Source organism: Tenrec ecaudatus, chromosome 16, assembly GCF_050624435.1.
Source record: "Tenrec ecaudatus isolate mTenEca1 chromosome 16, mTenEca1.hap1, whole genome shotgun sequence".
NCBI lineage: Eukaryota > Metazoa > Chordata > Mammalia > Afrosoricida > Tenrecidae > Tenrec > Tenrec ecaudatus.
Genome location: NC_134545.1, coordinates 91,286,549 through 91,307,958, shown reverse-complemented (window position 1 = coordinate 91,307,958; position 21,410 = coordinate 91,286,549). Strand labels below are relative to the sequence as shown.

The 21,410-nt window shown below is 42.2% G+C and overlaps 1 protein-coding gene across 4 annotated transcripts in view; it reads left to right on the top strand.

The window, feature by feature from the left end:
- SORCS1 (sortilin related VPS10 domain containing receptor 1) overlaps positions 1-21,410 on the top strand; it is a 630,965-nt gene that overhangs the window by 588,821 nt on the left and 20,734 nt on the right. For all 4 annotated transcript variants that reach the window (XM_075534299.1, XM_075534300.1, XM_075534302.1 and 1 more), the window contains exon 24: positions 16,928-17,027. In XM_075534299.1, the coding sequence (XP_075390414.1) occupies positions 16,928-17,027 (100 nt within the window). The remainder of the gene's footprint in view (positions 1-16,927; positions 17,028-21,410) is intronic.

Genomic DNA, 21,410 nt, shown 5'->3' with positions numbered 1-21,410 from the left:
GTCTGCTGACAGATGCCCAAAGGGTGTGTCACTCTGCTTTAAGCCGCACCCTGCAGGCATTCAGCTTGAGCTCTGTGGATCAGCAAACCCAGATCCATGAAGTCAGTGCCCACAGGCACCCTATTCCAGTAAGCCTCAGTGCAAGGTACTATCTCTAAATCTGTGAGTAGCAACCCCACCTTCCTGAATTCATTGCCTCGATGCGCCCAATCCAGCAAGTCAGCCTCTTGCACAAAGCCTCAGCTTTACTTGCTCCATGGGGCGGGAACCCCATCACTCTGTTCCATGCTCTGGCTCCTGGTGCTGCTGCTTCTCTGGTGATGTAGCTGTCCTCTGGATCCAGGAAGTCCCCTGCTCGGAGGATGTGCTCAACTCTTGGATCTGGCTGGTAATTAGATGCCTCCTCCTGCTCAGGTGGCTAGTTTTATACACAGCAGGTAGGCATGCCAGGGAATCTATCACCAATTGCAGATGAATCCTATCAGTATCTCCCTCCACCTTCTGACCAGACCCATGAGGGGAAAGATCATTTGGTGGGAGTTACAGACTTTGGTTAGAAGATCAACATGGAAGAACTCACTGCCTCAACTAAACTTATCGGTGTATTTAGACCAATGGTTCTCAACCTGAGGGTCGTGACCCCTTTGGGCATCAAATGACCCTTTTGCAGGGGTTGCCCGATTCATAGCAGTAACAAAATTACAGTTATGAAGTAGCAACAAAAATAATTTTATGGTTGTGGGGGGGTCCCCAAAATATGAGGAGCTATGTTAAAGGATTGCAGCCTTAGGAAGGTTGAGAACCTCTGATTTATACGATGGAATACTCTAGTGTTTATTCTGAATTAGATAGATCTGTGGACATTAACACGAAAAACTGTCCAACACAGTTCAACAATACACAGAAAATGAACCCAACACATCGCAAAACTTCTATACCAAGCGTGCCAGTGGAATCAAATGAGAAGAAATGCACGTTATTTTTGGGAAAGGTATGATGATACATTTTGGAACAAAGCATTAATTCTTGTACCCCTACAGTGTTACTCTGGCCTAATTTGGTGTCTAGTAATCTCCACTGACTTCAGAGTACCTCCCCTGTTTGTGTGATGATCCATGTTCTCCCCATCGCCACTATTTTCTGGAATTGTGTGTGTGTTTTTCTTTCCCTCTGCCATTTGTCGGAGCCTACCGACAAGTTGAACTGTCCTGGAAGGGGGAGTGAGGATTAAGGAAATAAGAGAGAGAAAAAATATTGGGAGAACAAACTGAATACTGAAGCCCCGAGTTTATTCCACATACACCTTTTATCCATGCAGAAGCAACCTGGGTTAACTATCTCATTGTTAAGCAAGTACATTTGATACACATAGCAACTCTATCTTCTGCCAAGCCAGGCATCCTTGAGAAAATTAAACAACCTGTTTTCCCAGACCTTGCATGCTTTCTTGTTTTTGACCGTCTGTTCAAAATGTGAAGTCACAGAAGAAATCAGCAACACTGGCACATCGGTCATGAGAATGCTCAGTCGCTTCAAGGTTGAGTCTTAATGGCCTCCAACAGCCATTCCTTTTACTCCCTTTTCCATCCTTTCAACTTCAAAAGATTGTCCATCTCCATAGAGGTGATCAATAAGTTGGTGGTGATGGTCTCCTTTGTTCATTCAGTTAAAATGATTGGTCTTTTAACTGGTAGATGCATCATAATTCAAGTTTCTGAATTATTCCAGACAAATAGGCCTAAAATAGGATTCTTCTCAGCCACTCAATCAATATTGGCGTTTCCCCCTCTAGTACGGAGAACTTGTCAATTTCCTTTCAATAAGCCCACAATCTATTCCTGTGACCCTTAGCCTTCCAAGATGGCATTAGAGCCTCCTATAAAAGTCTTATTAACAACAATCCCAAATCACCCCATGACCCACCTCCTAGTACACACGCCTTCTTTCAGCTGCTGCTTTCTCACCTGGCAGAGGACCAGCCTCTATAATTTTCTCCAGAGACACCAAGGAATGCCGTATTGAACCCCATTTCCTAGTGAACTGCAATTGGAGGACAGGTAACAGGAAACCCATGTGATTTGCATCTGACCTTTCTTACCCCTGAACTCAACTTCCTATTATTCTCTACAAATTATTATCTACACCTGCAATTTTTCCCAAGAAAAATGGGTTATATCTTCTCACAGCTCTGCTGAGTGCCCAGAGAAGGAAACCCTTACACCAGACCTTTGGTTATGCACATTTACAATTACCCTTCCTCTGAAAATCTTATTGATTTTCCCCCTGAAATCCACCTTATAATTTTTTCAAGTGTGGATGAGAATTCAAGTGTTGGACAAGTTACTTTCCTAGGCATTAAATCATATGTGCATTTTTATTTAGCACACTTTTTGGTTTTTCTCTAAAAGTGTAATGACTTCTGGATGTTTCCTTGAGAAGACAGGTGGAATAGACCAGTGTGTTCTAAGAAGCTTTGATTGATTATGAAGGGATAGGTGTTGCCTTTGTCATTTTTCATGGATATATGATCCTTTCTTCTCTCTCTCTCTCTCTCTCTCTCTCTCTCTCTCTCTCTCTCTCTCTCTCTCTCTCTCTCGTGCCTCTTTCAAAGAAATGCTCAGATGGGGATTGTCCTTGAGCCAGCTGGCATCAGTCATTGATAAACCATTTCATCAGAGATCTGAAGGCAGCTAGCTTTCTTGAGCACTATGTGGCTTAGCACCTGGCATACATAAAGGGAATCGAGCCATTTCAGTAGGAAGCACACCAGTTTGGAGAAATATATTCCAGGTTCCCAGATTCAGCTCTGCTATCCATTGCTTCTATTTGAGAAATGAGGAAATTGAGGACCAAAAGAGTTGAGTAATTTAGTCAAAGCCTTCCAATCTATGATACCGTGCAAAAGGGCACTTGGGAATTGTAAGAAATGATACAGCGAACTTAGGGGATGCCCCATAGAGGGTAACTAGATGGAAGTTATGGTGACAGTTTTGATCTGTTTATGGTAGGCAAAGAAGATATGGAAGATGGACACACACAAATTTGTATTGCTTAGACAGGTGTTGATGCTCAGGGGCATTACCAAAAGAGAATATTAGGGGTAAAGATATTGATAAAATGAAACAAAATGGAGAAGAGAAGATGGAAAATATGAAAAAGGGCTTACATGAATGCCCCTGTCCTGGAGCAAGGATGTGAGACCTTAGCGCAGTGGTTCTCAACCTTCCTCATGCCGCGACCCTCTAACACACTTCCTCATGTTGTGGTAACCTCCCAACCATAAAATTATTTTCTTTGCTACTTCATAACTAATTTTGCTACTGTGATGAATCATAATGTAAATATCTGATATGCAGGATGTATTTTCATTGTTACAAATTGGACATAATTAAACATAATCAAAGCATAGTGATGAATCACAAAACAATATGCAATTATATATTGTGAAAATATTTATGTTTTCCGATGGTCTCAGGCGACCCCTGTGAAAGGGTCGTTCAACCCCCAAAGGGGTCGTGACCCACAGGATGAGACTCGCTACCTTAGAGCCTGCACCACGGAGGCACAACAAAATAACCGAACTAGATCATCACTTTGCTAAAGGAAATCGCATTTACCAGCCTATTCCAGGATCCAAATCAAAGTAAATGCAAAAACCAAACAGAAGCTCAGCCTACTGCATAAGAAAATAGTTCCTCCTTGCTTAAACAGCACAGTCATGAAATCAACTGGTGACAACCAAGCCACCAGTAAAGACCTGATGAAATAAGAACTTCCCTTGGAAGCGAGTGATGGTCCACCCAATAGGAGCCCTTCTGTCCCGCTCCTGACCGAGGCCACATAAAGTGAGCAAATTCAGGCCACAGTGCGGAGAAGCTTCCTGCTTGGGCTAGTACAACTCTTTAGGAGGACCCGCTTCTTCTTCTGTCTGTGTCCCTAATCCCAAGTCTAATGTTCCTAAATACCAGTTTGACACCATTTAACTTCTTTAGGTCTGAAAAACCAGGTGATAGCATGAAAGTTTTTGTTTCGTGCTGAGTTTGTGTGTGTGTGTTATATTATTTTCTAATATATAAGAAAATTTCCAGATACCAAATTCAAGTGCGTTTTAAAAGACAAAGAGAGAATTAAATTTTCAGGCTTATTTAAGTCGTTAAATGGAAAGTCCAGAAATAGTGTAAGCATGGACTAATTCGGTGCCACTCAAAAGTGAGACCAATGTCTCCGCCTTGGTCCTCCTCGTATGTCCCAATCACTGCTCTTTGCTACTACCTGGTAAGCGTGCCTGAGAACAAAGTCAACACAAAGGATTGCTAGAATGTCCTTAGGAGTTCCCAGGTTCCCTTGTTTATCCACCCTCCCCTTAATGGCCAGCCAGAGCCTCACCAGATTGCCTCTGCAAATACATCGCATCGATCTTTAAGATAAGTGCAGAGCCAAACCAAACCACAGAAAGGATGCCCTTCCCTTGAAGGTTGTAATCTTTGAAGGATGCTTGGACGGGTGGGCCTTATCTCTTCCCTTAATAGTTTAGCCCATTTCTTGTACAGATAAAGCACAGAATCCCCAGCAGGGGCAAAAGTGGCTTTCCCACTGCAGAATCCCAGGGCAAAGCCCTCGGAGGGGTCTTGGCTTTCCTCGCTTAACTTCCTCAGATAGCCTTTCCAGGGCAGCAGGGATGCTGGCTTGACTGGAGCTCTCGTGTCTGTGAAATAAATTGAAAATGCCTCTCCGTGAGAAGAACTTGACCTTGCTATCAGGATGACGCCGGCTGGGTTAATCAAGCGAGCCCTGTCTGGAAGGGTTGCCCCCATCTTCATTTCCGTTCTCTGGCCAGTGGGAAAAGGCTCACTTGCCCTTAACTGGCCTCATCAGAGAGAGAGACTTCCCTGAGGCTAGCCGCTCAAGGGTGGGGCAGCCCTTTCCCTGGCCCGCCCGTATTCCATAACTTTGCTCCGAATCTGCTGTGGTGAGCAGATTTGTCCCTGGTTCTCTTGGAGGAAGGAAAAGATAACACGCTCCATCTTGTGACTAAGGTGTTGGATGCTGTGCGGGGGAGATAGGGAACATACATGTTCCCTTTCAGAATCCTCAAAGGACATGGCATGTAAAGTGGGCCATAGGAAAAGGCCATCCACAGATGCCCACAAAATGTCCTCCTACAATTTCCTCCTCTGTTATTCCTATTTCCATTTGTATTTGGCCTGAGAGTCCAAAATCCAGGAACAGGACGGCACTGCTATTGGCAGAATTTAAACAAAATTAAAAGGTCCATTATTTAATGTAATGAATAACCTTGGACTATTTTCTCTCACCCCCCTGGCATTGTCTACCCTCTCAGTCAAGATTTTTTAAGACAGGGGTGCTTAATGATAGCAATCATCTGGTGTATAGATATTGTGTGCACCCTGGAGTTCCCAAGAACATCATTAAAGCGAAGAAAGATAACAAAGTAGAGCAGGTAAAAGTATGACTAGTGGAATGTGACTTCAGAAGATAAGACTAGAACTGGAGATGAGGACTCCAGGAGAGAGAAGTATTTACAGACAATTTGTTTTTCACATTCTGCCCCCCATCATCCTGTGGATTCTTTTGTACATGAATCTTGCAGCTACTTTTGTTCTGAGGAAGGATGAGACTGGGTGGGCTCTTGTTTCTCAGCACTAGGTTATTGGCTCTGTGGACTACCCAGTGACCTAATCTAGGGGTGTCCTTGAATGAATTTGGAATGTTCACCTCCTGTGATCAACTCAAAAGGAAGATGAGCTGCACTAGCTACTGTTTGACGGGATCTCAAGACTGTAAGAGGAGTAAGATTGAGCACGGTCATTTAGGGCACCACCATGCCTTTGCTCTGTAGTGCTTATGTTGGTGCTGTCAGCCTCAAAGACAAGCATTAACATTTTGGCCAGAGAAGCTAAATTTGGTGAAGTGCACTTGTAATATGTATTTTCAACCTGAATCACCCTCTGAGTTGTGTGTTTCATAAATTTACCAACTGCTCTTCTTTTTTTCAACTCCTTTCTCCCCATTTCATGGCCTGACACTTCCATTCTAATAAACTGGAGTTACATTTTCCCCTACTGATGTCATTAAAACAAGCTTAGCTGTTGAGCGTGTACCTTGTGTATCATTGCTGTAAATACACATCTTAAGCCTCTTCTTCTTGGGATACGGTAGGGTTGCACCTTATAAACCTCTTCTGGTGGAATGTAACCAGGTGGCCAAATCACTTACCTCATATACTTAAATGCCAATTGAAGAAATTTAAAACATACCTTCTCCTTCAGTGATGCAATGAATGGAAATGTTTGAGGCACTGGCTGTTCCATTGGCCCGTGTTCTCAGGTGCCTGTGATGAGCTCTATTTTCTGCCTGCAATGCTCAGGGAATGTTCACAGGAAATAGTTTTGTTCTTTTGAGGCCCTGTGATTTTAATATTGTTACCTCAAGATAGCCATAGTCTCTTCTGATTTTTGCTCTTGATATGGAGAATATGAGGGAAATACCATTCCCTCCATAGTAGGCGCCATATTCCATGTATTTTTTAAGGGTTTATTTTCTAGTTCACCACCCTCACTTTAGTTTTTTACTGAATTGTGATTACATTTGAATCAGAGGAATATTCCAGCAAATTGGCAGATACCCAGAACAATCTGTTATTTCTTTAGTCCTGATTATTTAGCTAACCCCTTGCCACTGAGTTGCTTTCAACTCCCACTGACCCTCTGGGAACAGCTGGGACAGCCCTCTGGGATTGCCAAGGCTGTCAACTTTGTAGCAGCGGACTGCCACATCTTTCTCAGGTGGAGTGGCTCGTGGATTTAGACCACAGACCTTTCCGTCAGTGTCTCAGTACTTGACCTCTGTGCTGCCAGGGCTCCTGTATTTAACCAAAGGAGCATTGAACAAGGACGATCTAGAAATGCGACAGCTGAGGGATGAGGAGTACAGAGGAGAAATGAAATTTTCCAAGACAAGATACTCTTCACTGGAACGAAACAGAAAAAGGGATACAACCTACTTGTTTCAGGGGCTGCAGTCTCCCAGCGTCACAGTAGTTCACCAGTATCTCAATCAGGCAACTTTATGCTCCTCTTCATCGGCTGTTACCAAACTTTCCTGTAGATTACTAGAGATTCTATCCCTTGCTTAGCCAGCTAGAGATTCTCCCAAACATTACAAAGTCTGGTGGACAGAGTCTGGTAATCCTAGTTCTGGTGTTAGGAATTATAATTCATATTGATTCCTGGAATTCTTATTGATCAGCTGGCAGGAGGCTGGTGTTCACATGCTTTGCGGGTGAATGAAATGCATCAGTATAATAATTGAAATGGTTCTTCTTAATTTTCCCCCATCTCTTGTCCTGCTCGACCAGATCACACTCCAAATACCTCTCCCTTTCACTTTGTGAATTGAATAAGTGAATGTATATTTGATGGGAATACTGCAGGGTTATGAGTGAAAGCTACAGTCTAGGCTCAATTATTCAAATATTATCTAGATAAATATAGGCATATCCTTGAAGCTCCATGTTTTCTTCCACGGAGGTCTCAGCACTATCATCTAGAAACGTGCGTTGTTAATAGGAAGACATAAGTAACTTTATCAATCTAAAGCATTTGATACATCTGTAATGTGCTTACAAATATATGTAGCAACTCATAATCTGATGAACTGTCAAACTCTGTCAACAGTATCTCATAGTCGTGTATTTGAGTAGGGAAGTACTCCGGTCTAATTGGGATTAATTTTGTATGCAATGTAAATTTCCTGTAGTTTTATTTCTTGTGTATAATTTCTTTCTAGCAAAGTGTGTGTTTTTTATTGCCTGTCCTGTGATGCAAGTTAAATACATGAAACTATTTTATATACCAGATTATTTTTTTCAAAGCCTGCCTAATTTTGTAAATGACACAGACAAAGCCACTGAAGCAATATCATAAACCACAACAAATCTGGGAAGTTAATTGTTTTCACAGGGACTCTCCTGGTGATTGTAAATTAGAAGTATGTTGTTTTGATGAACTCTATTTTCTGGTTTAGTTATTTGTATCTCTCACTTGCGGGGGGGAAAAATTCCCAGACAAGAAATAAATATCTCTTCAACTGGTTGAAACAGGGAATTTCTTTCTGGCAAATCCATTGTTTCGCTTTGTCCCCATGATAGACTTGCTGAGTAGGAATGTTCCTTAGTGGCTTCTGCCAGTTTTTCTTCATTTTTTAAGCAAAACATTTTTATGACATATATTGATATAAACATACTTTTTTAGAATACATATATTTATTTTACATATTAAAAACCCTCACTGCCATTGAGTCATTGTTGATTTATAGCTGCCCTTTAGGAAAGGTTGAACTGCCCCTCTGAGTGTCCGAGACTGTCATTCTTTACGGGAGTAGAAAGTCTATATGAGTGTCCGAGAGTGTAATTCTTTACGGGAATAGAAAGTCTATATGTGTGTCCGAGCGTGTAATTCTTTACAAGAGTAGAAAGTCTAGTTCTTATCTTGAGGAGCGGCCCTGTGGGATTCTGAGGCTGTGACTGTGTACAGGAGTAGAAAGCCTAGTCTTAGTCCAAAGAGCTGCTGGTGGTTTCAAACTGCAAACCAAGCAGATTGCAGCGTGAAAGCATAGCCACTAAGCCCCTCTGGTGGTTTCAAACTGCTGATCATACAGGTAGCAGCCCGACTCATAACCACCATGCCACCAGGGCTCCATTATTTCACACTGATAATATATCACATGTAGTTCCATGTTATATTTAACGTATATTCATGTTTTATATGTGTGTATATATATATATATATAATCATACTACACACATATTATGTTGTGTGCCCATATTTCAAAGCCAGCAACTTTTAGATCCAAGTCTACTAAAAAAGATCTGCTCTCGGATTTCTATAAAGATCTGATCCACTGAATAATCAGAGTAAGGTGAGACAAGCACTGGTGCATGGAAATACTTCAGCAGAACATGGAGAAAACTGTTGTACATAGTTTGTTGGACTGCCCACTGCAAGAACCACAGTTCAACTCCACTAGCCGCTCTGTGAGGAAAGACGAGGCATCATGTCCCATAAAGATTTACAGCCTTGGCAACTCAAACAGGAATTTCCACTTTACTTTAGTGGGTGGCTGTGAGTTGGAATGGAATGAGTGGCAGGGGCTGGTTCAGGGCCTGGAAGTCTGAATTTCCTCCAACCCTGGGCCATTTTGATGCAAGCAGGGCATCTAGGTAGGATCTGAAGAACACTTTGAGACTGCTCTGGAAGACTTCCAGTGCTGAAGAAAAAGTGTCTCCTAAAATGGACAATAAAGTGGTTTTCAGAAGAGTTTCATCAGTCTCATTTTTCCTACACCACTTGCAAAATGACAAGGTTGGAAAGGCTGAGCTTGCACCACATTCCAGATGCTGAGGCATAGGGCACGGCCGGTCATGCCAACTTCCTCTTGTTCAGCAAAGAAGTTCATCTCCAGGGAAATCTACTTGTATTACCTCTCAGGGGCTCTGCACGAGAATAATGCCAGACAAAGCCAATGGTGGCATCTGCCCCTTTGGTGATGGGCCAAAGGTTTCTTTGGACCACTCAGTGGACTGAATGGGTATGAATGAAAACCTTTAATGAGGTGAATGATGTCTGAAAGTGTATAATTAGACTTAAATAATGCTTTCACATTAAATTGATAGCCAGACCAAACAAAAAATCCATTAAGTAATGAATTAGCTAGTTATTGTTTCATGCTTGGGAACGTGCGCTGAACTGATCCTCAGGTGGATATGTGCTGCAGGCCATTGAGGTTGTTGTCAGGTGCTGTTGGGTCCATTCTAATTCCAGGTTGATTCCAACTCCTGGCAGCTTTGTTGGAAAAAGCAGAGCTGCTCCCTAGGTTTCCTGTGAGTGTACATCTTTAAGGGAGAAGAGAGCGTCATCATTCTTCCCCAGAGCAGCTTGTAGATTGGAACCACCAACCTTGGGGTTAGCAGCCAAACACTTAACCCACCAGGGTACTAGGACTCCTGAAAAGGATGATTAGTCTATTAAAAATAAGACAAGAAGACCATATTGAAATATGTGTGTAATTTTCCCTGAGAGATTTTCAGGAATTCCTCAAAAATATAAGCAAAGCAGAGCAAACTGGGTTGTGTTTTCTACTATAAACAAGTGAACAGTTTCCTTTATCTATAAAACCTTAACTTTGTATCCCTATTATCTTACCAGGGTTCTTGGTCTTGTGGTTGTGCAAAAATACCCCATGACCCAGAGTTTTTTAGATCCGTCCTGCATGGGAAAGTTGGACATTGCCTAAGGAAGACCAAAGGGACAATGGGGCATTTGCGTGATGGAGTTGGTGTTGAATATTGAAAGTCCCAGGGGCTGCCGGAAGAACAAGCAGATCTGCCTTGGAAGAAGTGCATGTAGAATGCTCCTTAGAGGCAAGGGTGGTGAGAGTTGGTCTCACAGACTTTAGATATGTTATCTGGAGAGAGCAGCCCCTGTAGAAGGACATCGTGTTTGATAAGTGGAGGCACAGTGAGGAAGAAGCCCCTGGATGAGATGGATTGGGACAGTGGCTGCAACAATGGGCTCAAACATCAGAACAATTGTGAGGATGACCCAGGACCAGGCGGTGTTTCATTCTGTTGTACACAGGGTCACTGTGAGTCAGAATTGACTCTCTGTCACCTCACAGCAACAACAACATACTATACACCTATGTCCACTTGAAGATCAACCTAGCTCGTGTCACAAAATAAGAATGAGATCAGTCATTACGTAACTTGAGGCTATACTGTGCCTCAGCTGCCACCACCTGCCTTTCAGTGAGCCATACTGTGGTGGCTCAGATGCTGCTGTGATTCTGTATTTCAAATACCAGCACGTTCACCCAATGTGACCAGGTTTCATCAGAGCTTCCAGATTTAAGAATAGACTGTGAAGAAGGTGTAGACTGTCCACATCTGAGGAATTAGCCAGTGAAATGTTATGGGTAACATCGAAACATTGCCAGATGCTGAAAATCGCCTGAATGGAATCTGCAGAACATTGCCTGCTGGGCTGTGAGTAGAAACCATCGCGAGGGCACCTCACCAAAACCATAATACACAATACACTTCAGCTGTAGCAAGTGATCACCTTGGCAAAACTCTGCTCCTCCCCACTGTGTACGAAATGCCTGCATTATGAAAGACACAAGTTGTGGTTTAAGGAAAGAAGGAAAGCCCAAGGAATCATGAAATGGAGGTCATTAGTAAGTGCCTGCCCCTCAGTGGCGCAATGGCATGACCTGCATATGTCACTGAAAGCCTCTCAGTTCGAGTCCACCCGGAGTAATTTGTACTTGCAGTATGTCAGCCATTGACAATCCCGGGGAGCCCTGTTCAACACACAAGGGATTGCCATGAGTTGCAACTGACTTGATGCACCCAACATTTTTTTAACCATTAAAACATAACAAAATATTGGATTGTTTTCTGTTTTGTTGTAGTTGCAATAATATTTGAAAAGAAGTAAAGGAAATCTATATGACTCTCTTAAGGGATCTTCTAGTTCTGTTTCAATGGCTACCTTCTGGTTTGCACACAGGCTCCTCCTGAGCATAATAAAGTGTTCTGGAAAATGAGGGATGCACTGGGGCTTTGAATCAGGAGAGGTGTGGGCCAAGGATGCCTCCTTTCACTACACCAGTTTAATCTGCATGCTGAATGCATAATCAAAGAAGCCGACGAAAGGAAGAGGAATATTGGGGAAGACTTACTAACAGTCTGCAATATGCAAGGGAGACAAGTTCACTTGTGAAAGTTAAGAAGATGATGTATTTCCTGATGAAGAACAGATTAGAGCCTTCAGGATAGATTACACCTCCACATGAAGGTAACAAAATCTCACAGCGGAAGCAATAAACCACTTCATGATATATGAAGAAAATATTAAAATCAAGAATTTCATTTTATGTGGATCTTCCATCAGTGCCCAAACAGGCACTAATCAAGAAGTCAAATGACCTAATGCATTGGGAAAATCTGCTAAAAACCGCCTCTTTAACGTGTTGAAGAGAAACGATGTTCCCTTGAGCACTGAAGTGTACCAGGCCTAAGCCATGCTGTTTTCAGTAACTGCATATGCATTCAAGAGCTGGGCAGTGAATGCAGACAGCCGAGGAAGACTTGGTGCGTTAGGTCAACGGCACTGGTAAAGAATATGAACTGTATCATGAAGGGCCAGAAGCATGAACAAATCTGTCTTGGAAGAAGTATAGCTAGAAAACTCCTGAGACATGAGAATGGGAAGACTTAGTCTCATGGATTGGGGATGTTACCAGGAGAGAGCAGGCCCTGAAGAAGCACATCATGCTGGTTAGCGAGCCGGAGGAAAAGCAGAAGGCCCTCTATAAGATGGCCAACAGAGGAGCTGTGAGAATGGACTCACACACCCCCTCAGGACATGAGACCATCACGGGATCAGGCAGTGTTTTCCTCCACTGCCCGTAGAGTCCTTATAAATCAACAGCACCTGACAAGTACCATCAGATTACGTAAAATGCACACATGCACTTCTTTGACATTCTTCGGTGTACGAAATAGTTTTCCAAAGAACTGTGGGCAGCTTTTCTAAGCAAATACGAAATTGCGATTTAAAGAATATAAATTCTTTGATTTACTAATTGTTTTATTTTGTAACACGTAGGATGTAATAACAAGTCATGATTAGAAAGAATTATCTCTTCATATTCTTGAATAGAAAAAACCCATATATAGCTAATTTATCTGATCCACAGCTGTAGCTCTGAAACAGATGCCTTGGCAGTCACGGTGACTATTTCTCAGCCTACACGGAGGAGGCATGGTGGCTTAGTGGTTATTCTTTGCGCTAATCAGCAAGGCCAGCAGTTAGAAACCGTGAGCAGCTCCCTGGGAGCACAGGCTCAGAGAGCCCTGCGTCACTCGATGGCAGTGAGAAAGGACTGCTGTTGATACGAGTTGTGTTAGCCCCTAATAAAACGATTTAAAAATAAAAAATTTTTAAATGTTCAACTTAGTTTCATAGTAAAATGCTAAGATATGCATGCAGATAAATGACATAAGTGAATGGAAATGCATATAATGTTCTTAAAGGAGGTTTTACGACCATAAGCATGTTAATACTCAACAAGTAAATAAAAAATATTATACCAAGCCTTAAAACACAGAGAGAAAGGACTGCTGCACAGCTGCTGTGGTTAGGTACCACTGAGTCCGTTCTCACTCAGAGTGCCCCTACGGACAACAAAACCAGACAGCACCTGGTCCTCCTCCATCCCCGCAATGGTTACATGTACGCCGATTGTTACAGGCACTGTGTTTGCCCATCTCATCAAAGGCTTCCTCTTTCCACCACCCTCTACTTTACCACCTGCGTTGCCCTTTCGCAGAGGCAGGTCTCGCCTGAGAACACATCAAAAGTGCATGCGACGAAGTCTTCGCGTTTTTGCTTATAAAGCTATACGTCTTCCAAGAAAGATCTGTTTGTTCTTTTTGTTTGTTTTTCAAAACAGTTCTGGAACGTTTATCTATAGCTCTTTTACCATTTCTTTGTTAAAAAAGCAGTTTGACTGGCATATAATTCACATAGACAATTCAGTAGTTCAATCATGTTAAAAGGAGTATAATCACCACCATAATCAATTTTAGAGCATTTTCTTCTGCTTATACTCATTGTTATTAGCTCCCCATTTCCTTCTCTCTCTCCTCTGATATACTCCCAAGAAACTATTAATCCAGCTATGGTGTCTGTATATCTATCCATCCTGTATTTCATATACAGAAAAGCATACAAGAGAAACTCAATACTAGCAAAAATAGAGCAGAAACTATTAAAAACTAGAACAAATTTAAAATGAGTCAAAAGGTAAGGTATTAATATGATAAGGTATCAAAATTTTGTTTTGTTTTATTTTAAAATCATTTTATTGGGGGGCTCATACAGCTCTTACACAATCTATGCATCCATCCATTGTGTCAAGCACATTTGTTGCCATTGTCATTTCCAAAACATTTTCTTTCAACTTGAGCCCTCTGTATGATCTCATTTTCCCCCACTTCCATCCTCCCTCCCTCCCTCATGAACCCTTGATAATTTATAAATTTTTTTCATGTCTTACATTGACCAATGTCCCCTTTCACACACTTGTCTATTGTCCTTCTCCCTGGGAGAGGGTTTTATAGATCCTTGTGATCGGTTCCCCCTTCCCCACCATCCCCATATCCTGCTTGTATCCCTACTCTCATTATTGGTCCTGAGGGTTTTATCTGTCCTGGATTCCCTGTGTTTCCAGCTCTTATCTGTACCAGTGTATATGCTCTGGTCTAGCTGGATTTATAAGGTAGAATTGGGGTGGCTCATCTCTTCCTTATAACCCTTCTGTAAGGGATGTCCAATTGTCTACAGATGGGCATTGGGTCTCTACTGTGCACTCCTCCTCATTCACCTCTATATGATTTTTTTCCCTGGGTCTTTGATGCTTGATACCTGATCCCATCAACACCTCATGATCATATAAGCTGGTGGGCTTTGTTGCTTCTCAGCTAGATGGCCCCTTGTTTATCTTCAAGCCATTTTGTCGTCAGCAATCCTGTCAGGAATGTGAGCATCACAGAATGTCAAGTCATTAATGCAAGTGTTCTTGCTTTCAGGGAGTACTTGAATAGAGGTCCAATGTCCACCTGCTGCCTTAATACTTAATATATAAATATATGTATATATAGATCTATTCCCTTATCATTATATATAAATATATTTACATATGACCATGCCTGTATTTAGAGTTCTATAAATGCCTCCTAGTTCCTTCCTCTATTTCCTTTTACTTTCCTCTTGTCCCACTATCATGTTCTGCCTTCATTCGGGTTTCAGTAATTCCTCTTGGCTACATTGCCCTTGATCAAGCCCCACCAGGCATCCTGTGCCCTCTTTGCCATTGATTTTAGATCACTTGTTGTTCCCTTGTCTACAGGTTAGTTGACAAACCCCTTCATTTCCCCTGCCTCACCTTCTCCTGTCCCTCCGGAACAGTCCCATCATTTTCTTCTCCGGGTCTCCAAATTGTTTATCTTGCCTATCTTATCTAGATAGACATGCAGAGACAATAATAAGCACAAAAACAAGACAGAGCAAAACAACATTAACAAAACAACCAATGACAAAAAAGAAAAGCCTATTAATAGTTCCAGGTCTGTTTGTTGACCTTTATGAGTGTTTTCCAGTTGAGCCTGATGGGGTGCCACTCTCTGGCCCCAAAGTCTATTTTTAGTATTCCCTGGGGACTTCATTGCTTTGCTCCCTTTACTGCTCTGTTACATGCCCTTAGTGTTTCACCCCAGTGTGGGGGGGTCGGATAGGGCACAAGTCCCTCACTGTGTCTCCAGTTGTTGTCCCCTATAGCACTATAGGTCAGTAAGGAATGTCATGTCTCATGGTGGGGCTGACTCTATGGTCCTCTCTGTGCATTGGCTGCTCTGATCAGGACTATCCTCTTTGGGGGTTGGTGGACGAGGGTGTGTTCCACTCTCAATCCTTCTCTTTTCGCTTGTTCCTGTGTGCTCTGATCAGATGTGCCCCTCTCCCTGAGCTGTAGCTTCAGTGCTGTCCTCCGAAGTACATTCTTCTGGGGGGAGATAGGGTGTCCATGTAATTGGGATTGGAGCTGGCTGTAGATCTCTCTATTGATTCCCTGCTTCATGCCGGTATGTGGCATTCACATCTTGGTGCACCAGCATTTTTGTTCTTTGATAGTCCATGGTACTTTGTTCTTTGATAGTCCATAGTACTTTCAGTATTCTTTGCTAGCACCATAATTATTCTTCAGTCTTCTAAATTCAATGTAAAAAATTTCACATGCATATGCAATCAATATTTCACACATAAACTTTTATTCAACAAAAGGGTCAATATATGAAGCTATATTTTATATGTCCTCCTTCTAAGTCAATACAATTCTGAATGTAGTAATTCCTTCCTCAAAGAATTCTTCATTTTTACATATACACCACATCAGAATGACAGTTTCAGCATTCTCATGGGACTCAAGTGTGTTTCCTTTGAAATACTCTTTGAGCTTTAGTAAGAAAAATAATTCGGAAGAGGACAATAAGGGCTGTAAGTTGATGGGTAAGGTTTAATAATGTCATTGAAAAATGAGCAAATGATTTGAAAATGATGGCAACATATGTACAAATGCACTTGATACAAGGGATGTATGTATGAATTGTGATAAGAGCTGTAAGAGCCCCCAATAAAATGATTTTTTTTAATGAGCAAATGATTCTCACTCTCTTCCTGCCATTAAGTCGATGGTGACTCACAGTGACTTTTTGGGACAGGGTAGAACTGCCCCTGTGGGTTTCTGAGACTAACGCTTTCCGGGAATAGAAAGCCTTCCCTTTCTTCCATGGATCCACTGGCTGTCTCGACCTGCTGACCTGTGGTTAACAGCCCAACACATAACCACAGGGTTTATCAAGATGGCAAGCAAATTTCAGGGCACAACTTTCCTGACCTTTTTCTCACCAATATAATTTTCAATTTCCTTAAAATTTCTTCATGAGAAACTCTCATTATTTCCTTGTGCTGTTTGAGGAAATCAATCAAAATAATGTCTTTGGAGTCCCCCGCCCCTCCAAATAGTTGTGATCACATATGACTGTCACCTTTCTGCCTTGAATTTCATTGGCCCCGTAGATCCTCTTAGAAATCACTGTTTTGATTGAACACCTTTTTTGGGGGGAAGAGACTCTAATATGACTGAGCCATAATGTATCTGTAGCCATCCATTGAATCCAGAGATACGTGTTCAGAATATCTGTGTATACTAACTAGAAATGGCAATGCTGTGTGACTTCCCCTTGGATACTGATGGCGCTGACTATGACACCTCTCTGTTTCAGATATCAGAACTACTGATCCACAAGCTCAACCAAAACGCAGTGCACTTCGAACTGAAGCCTGGGGTCCAAGTCCTCGTCCATGCAGCTCACTTAACAGCAGGTCAGCGTCCATGTGTCCGGGTTCGAGCTTGAGTCTCTGAGAAAGCGAGATCCAAGTTTGTGTTTCCATTCACCTGAGCAAGGAGAGATGGCGCCGTTGCTAATCAGAACAGCTGTCCTGTGGAACCCCTTGCTTGCCATCTCTCCCTTAATAATAATCCACTTAGAAGACAGGGTACAGTGACATGTCCCACTTTATTTTTGGTAAAAAACATCAGGGAGTTGCCTAAATTTGCACCACTCAATTCAGCCGATAACTTTTTTATCGTTTCATCTTAACAGAAATCTTGAAAATAAAGTTAAACTTAAAATAATTTTTTCTGCTCTTTCTACAAAACTCTGTCTTCAAATCATTCGTGTTCCTAGGATATGTTTCAAGTCTCAAGATACCATTGTGCAGAGGAAATAGCAGGGACTTAAGGGTTTACATGGGGTTATAGCCAGGCCTTGCTCATGACCCTGCAGTTTCTTAATCTCATTGAGCTTCTGCCTTTTACCTATAAGTTAAAATTTAGGTAAAAATCTTCCTTCTAAGATGATGCTGAAGTTTCATGATAATGCAAGTAAACTCAAGCACATGAAATTAATTATTACTGTGTCAACAATAATTTAGCAATAAATATTTATTACTTTTTTGCAGCACATGGTACAAAAGTACAAAGGATGGAGTCCAAGGGCCAGTGTGAAAGAGTCTTTATCCTCAAAGAATTGAATCCAGTTGTAATGTGTATCCATAGCACAGTTGTGACTGTGTTGTGTTGTGTTTAGGGAAGGGAATGGAAATGAGTGGAGTGACTCACTCCATAAGTAACATGCATAAAAGCTTATGAAAGAGGTAATATAGTACTTGAAGCCTTGGATTTTATAGCCAGACCATTGGTTTTAATGTTGTTTTCATCACTAACTCATTCTATAGACTTAGAGAAGTCTCTGGACTTCTGTGTACCTCAGTTTTCTCATCTGTAAAGTATAAATTCTGATTTATAACATGCCTGGAAAGTGGAGCGGGACATCCTATAGTTTTCAGGGTTTTCATCTGTAGGGAAGCCAGCCACCACATCTTTCTGTAGAGGAAATGCTGATGGGTTCAAGCTTTGGCTTTTTGGTTACCCGCCGAGTGATGAATCACTGTGACACCAGGGCTTCTTCAGAGATGCAGAGGCACCTTGTCCTTGTGGTTGTTAGTGCAGGGCTGGACTACGAATTAAGCAAGGAAAGCATCAGGCTTACTTACTAATTTGTAGCAAACAATTTCCCATGGCACATCAATGATGTCAAAACCACGTGGAACTGTTCACTACAGATTAGTTAAGTAAACACATATAAGCCTGTGTTCACCTTTCATACTGGGGATCCTGTCGCTGAGTGATTGTAAATTTGAAAAGAAGCTTAATTCTATAGATGGTATTGTAAGGGTGTGAAAGAGACCGATGCCAACCATACCTAGAAGCAGAATTCTTGATGTGGTGGAGAACATATGCAAATCTTCCTGCAAATTAGCACCAGGGAGTTGTGCTTGCCTTGGTTATTTGGTAATTCCACGTGGGCCTGGAGGATGGCGTTTAGATAAAGCCCTTGATTAGTGTCGGGGAACCAAGTAGACTATTATTTTTCTTTTTAATCTTTTTATTAGCAAACATTAAAGATCTGCAGGAAATACACAGCGGAGAGGATTTGGCTCTCGCATGAAAATGGCATGGCGAGGCTGCATGGAGGAGGTAGTCACTGGAACGGGCTTCAAAAGATAGACACTGGGGAGCTAACTATGTTGTTCCAAACACCGGCACAGAACTGTAAAACACCCAGGGCTCTGGGAAAGATGACTCCGTGGGGCAACTAGCTTGAGTCTTTGATTCTACTTCCGGATGGGGGGACATCCTGGAGGTGTCCATTCTTTAAGACCCAATACACTGGTTGATGGCTTCTGTTCTGATTGTGCTTTATCTTTTTATTTTGTGGGGATTTAAAGATGCAGTTCACTAAGGTCCCACTACCATAGAGCAATGCACATTTTGAGCATCGCATAGGAAGGGAAGTGTGGGGGAAATGTCAGGGTGATGAGTTAGACAACTACCTTAGTTATCTCTGGGAAGCCATTCAGAATGTTGAGCACAGGTATGATTGATTCAAGGAGTTCTAATGGCTCAGAAGTTAGCACTTGACTGCTAACCCAAAGGTTCTTGGTTCAAAGCCAGCAGCCACTGGGCAGGAGTAGGATGTGGCAGTCTCCTTCTATAAATGTTTCTCGGACACCTGATGGGATAGTTTTGCTTGCTCCTAATAGGGCCATTATGAGTCATTCTCTTATTGTCATTAGTAGATTGGGGGAGTTCTGTACAAGGTAGTACTTGAAAATATGACTCTCAAGACCTGGTAGGACAGAGTACACCTGATTCGCTTATCCCACTCAGAAGTTCTGATATGTCTATTGAACATATTTACTGAGGACCTGCCTATTCTGGGCCAAGAAATGTTTTCCACACTGAAGATCAGATCCCTATTCTATAAAGCTTCTGTTACTAAGTCAGAAGCAATTTAACAAATGCCACTTTCAGAGTTGTATTGCTGATGAAAGTGAGAGGAAGGAAACGAGGAAATGCAAGAGCATGTAGAGGGATTGTTCAGATAATGGCAAACACCGTGGCGCTGGGACATCAGCAAGGATCAAAGTGGACTTAAGCGGAAACTGATATGGTAGTGGCTCGATGGGAAATAATAACCCGAGAAAGCTGTCTGGGGATCCCTGGTCCCATGTGAAGAGTAACATGCGTCCCGATTAACTTTAAAGGGTAACTCCACAAAGGTAAACTCTGGAAGGCAAGGAATACTACTCAGTAAGGAACAACTTACAGGTCTCCTTGGTGGAGGCGGACAGTTGGGCAGCAGGCCTCAGGTCCATGGGGAGAAGGGCAAGCAAAGGGATACAGGTTGCCAGAAATCCAGACAAGCATGCTGAGATTCAGAGGAAAGGTGCTATAATATAGAATCATGAATAAGCCCCAAAGCATTTCTAAAAAATCACAGCCCTCTTTCTGAAACAAGATAATGCAATGGGAAAGTGTGGCTTCTCAAAATTTCCTCCATCCACGGCAGTACACTTCTGAAGGTGGGGTTTCCAACCCTTTGCCCAAAGAACTCTGAGTGCCCAGTTTACACCACATCAAAAGGACAATTTGAGCATCCTTGCGTGATTCAAATGATGTTCCTTTTACATGTGCTTTGGGTTACAGGAACGAAACGAAGGACAGAGGGCAGGTCCACGCTGTAAGTTGAATAGGGTAAAGTTTCCGCAAGCAATTCTGATAGGACAGCACTTGCTATTTTGAAATAGGATCAAGTGAATTGTTGTGAGGGGAAGACATTCCTCAGTGCCACTTTCCGGCTTTGTTATCTCTAACCGATGCAGTTTTTCATTCTCTTGAAACGTTTTCATAACAAGCTCCCAGGATCATGCGGTGTCCTTCAAGATCTAATCAAGGTTACCCTCTGGGAATCTCAGAAAAAGAGTTGCCTCAACCTTGTCAGCTGACAGCGCTGCCTAGGATTCCCCAACACCTTCTCAGCCTTTCTTAAACACTCAATCCATTTAAAATGTGTTGTCTGTGGGGCAGCATCCCCATAGACACCTTGCAGGCACCAATGATTTGGAAAGATGCCGCTTGTTTTGTTAAGAATTTAATATGTGTCTGCCTGCCACATTGCTTCCTCCCAGGGCAGAAAAAGTAGCCCTTTCTCTGAAGATAGCCCAGTAAGATAAAGACAACGTACTCGTGAGAGACTTGTCTGCAGCCATCCACTGACTCGAGAGACATGTTACATGTGTTCCGACTGAAAAAAAAAACACAGGCGTGTGTGAGCTGCAGGCCTGGTAACAGTACTTTTTGACTTACCCTCCTCTATGTAGAAGACAACCAAATGAAAAGCCACAAAAGTATAATTGTAGACCGAGCCAATATGGGGAAAGTGAGAGGATGTTTGGCTTCAAACCTTTGTGTCCATTCAGGCCTCTGCCTTGTTAAATCTTAGAAGACTACTTTACAAAGTTCATTGAAAACTGGAATAAAGTAATGGAATGTTTCCCTATACTTTTGAGACCCCTCTGTGAGTAGAGCATTTTATTATTGTCCTTCTAAACTTAAATCACCTGGCACAGTAGCTGGAGTAAACATAGACTTAGATATAAAAAAATCTACTCCAGTGGGAAATATGAGAGAACAGAACAGCAAGGGCTAATGATACAGTTGAAAGAAAGAAAGAAAGAATGAATGAATGAATGAATGAGAACAATTGTGAAGATGTCACAGGACCAGGCCATGTTTTCATTCTGTTGTACAGAGTCCTATGGCCACCGCCATGAAACCAGTGAGTCTTGGAAACTATTGTT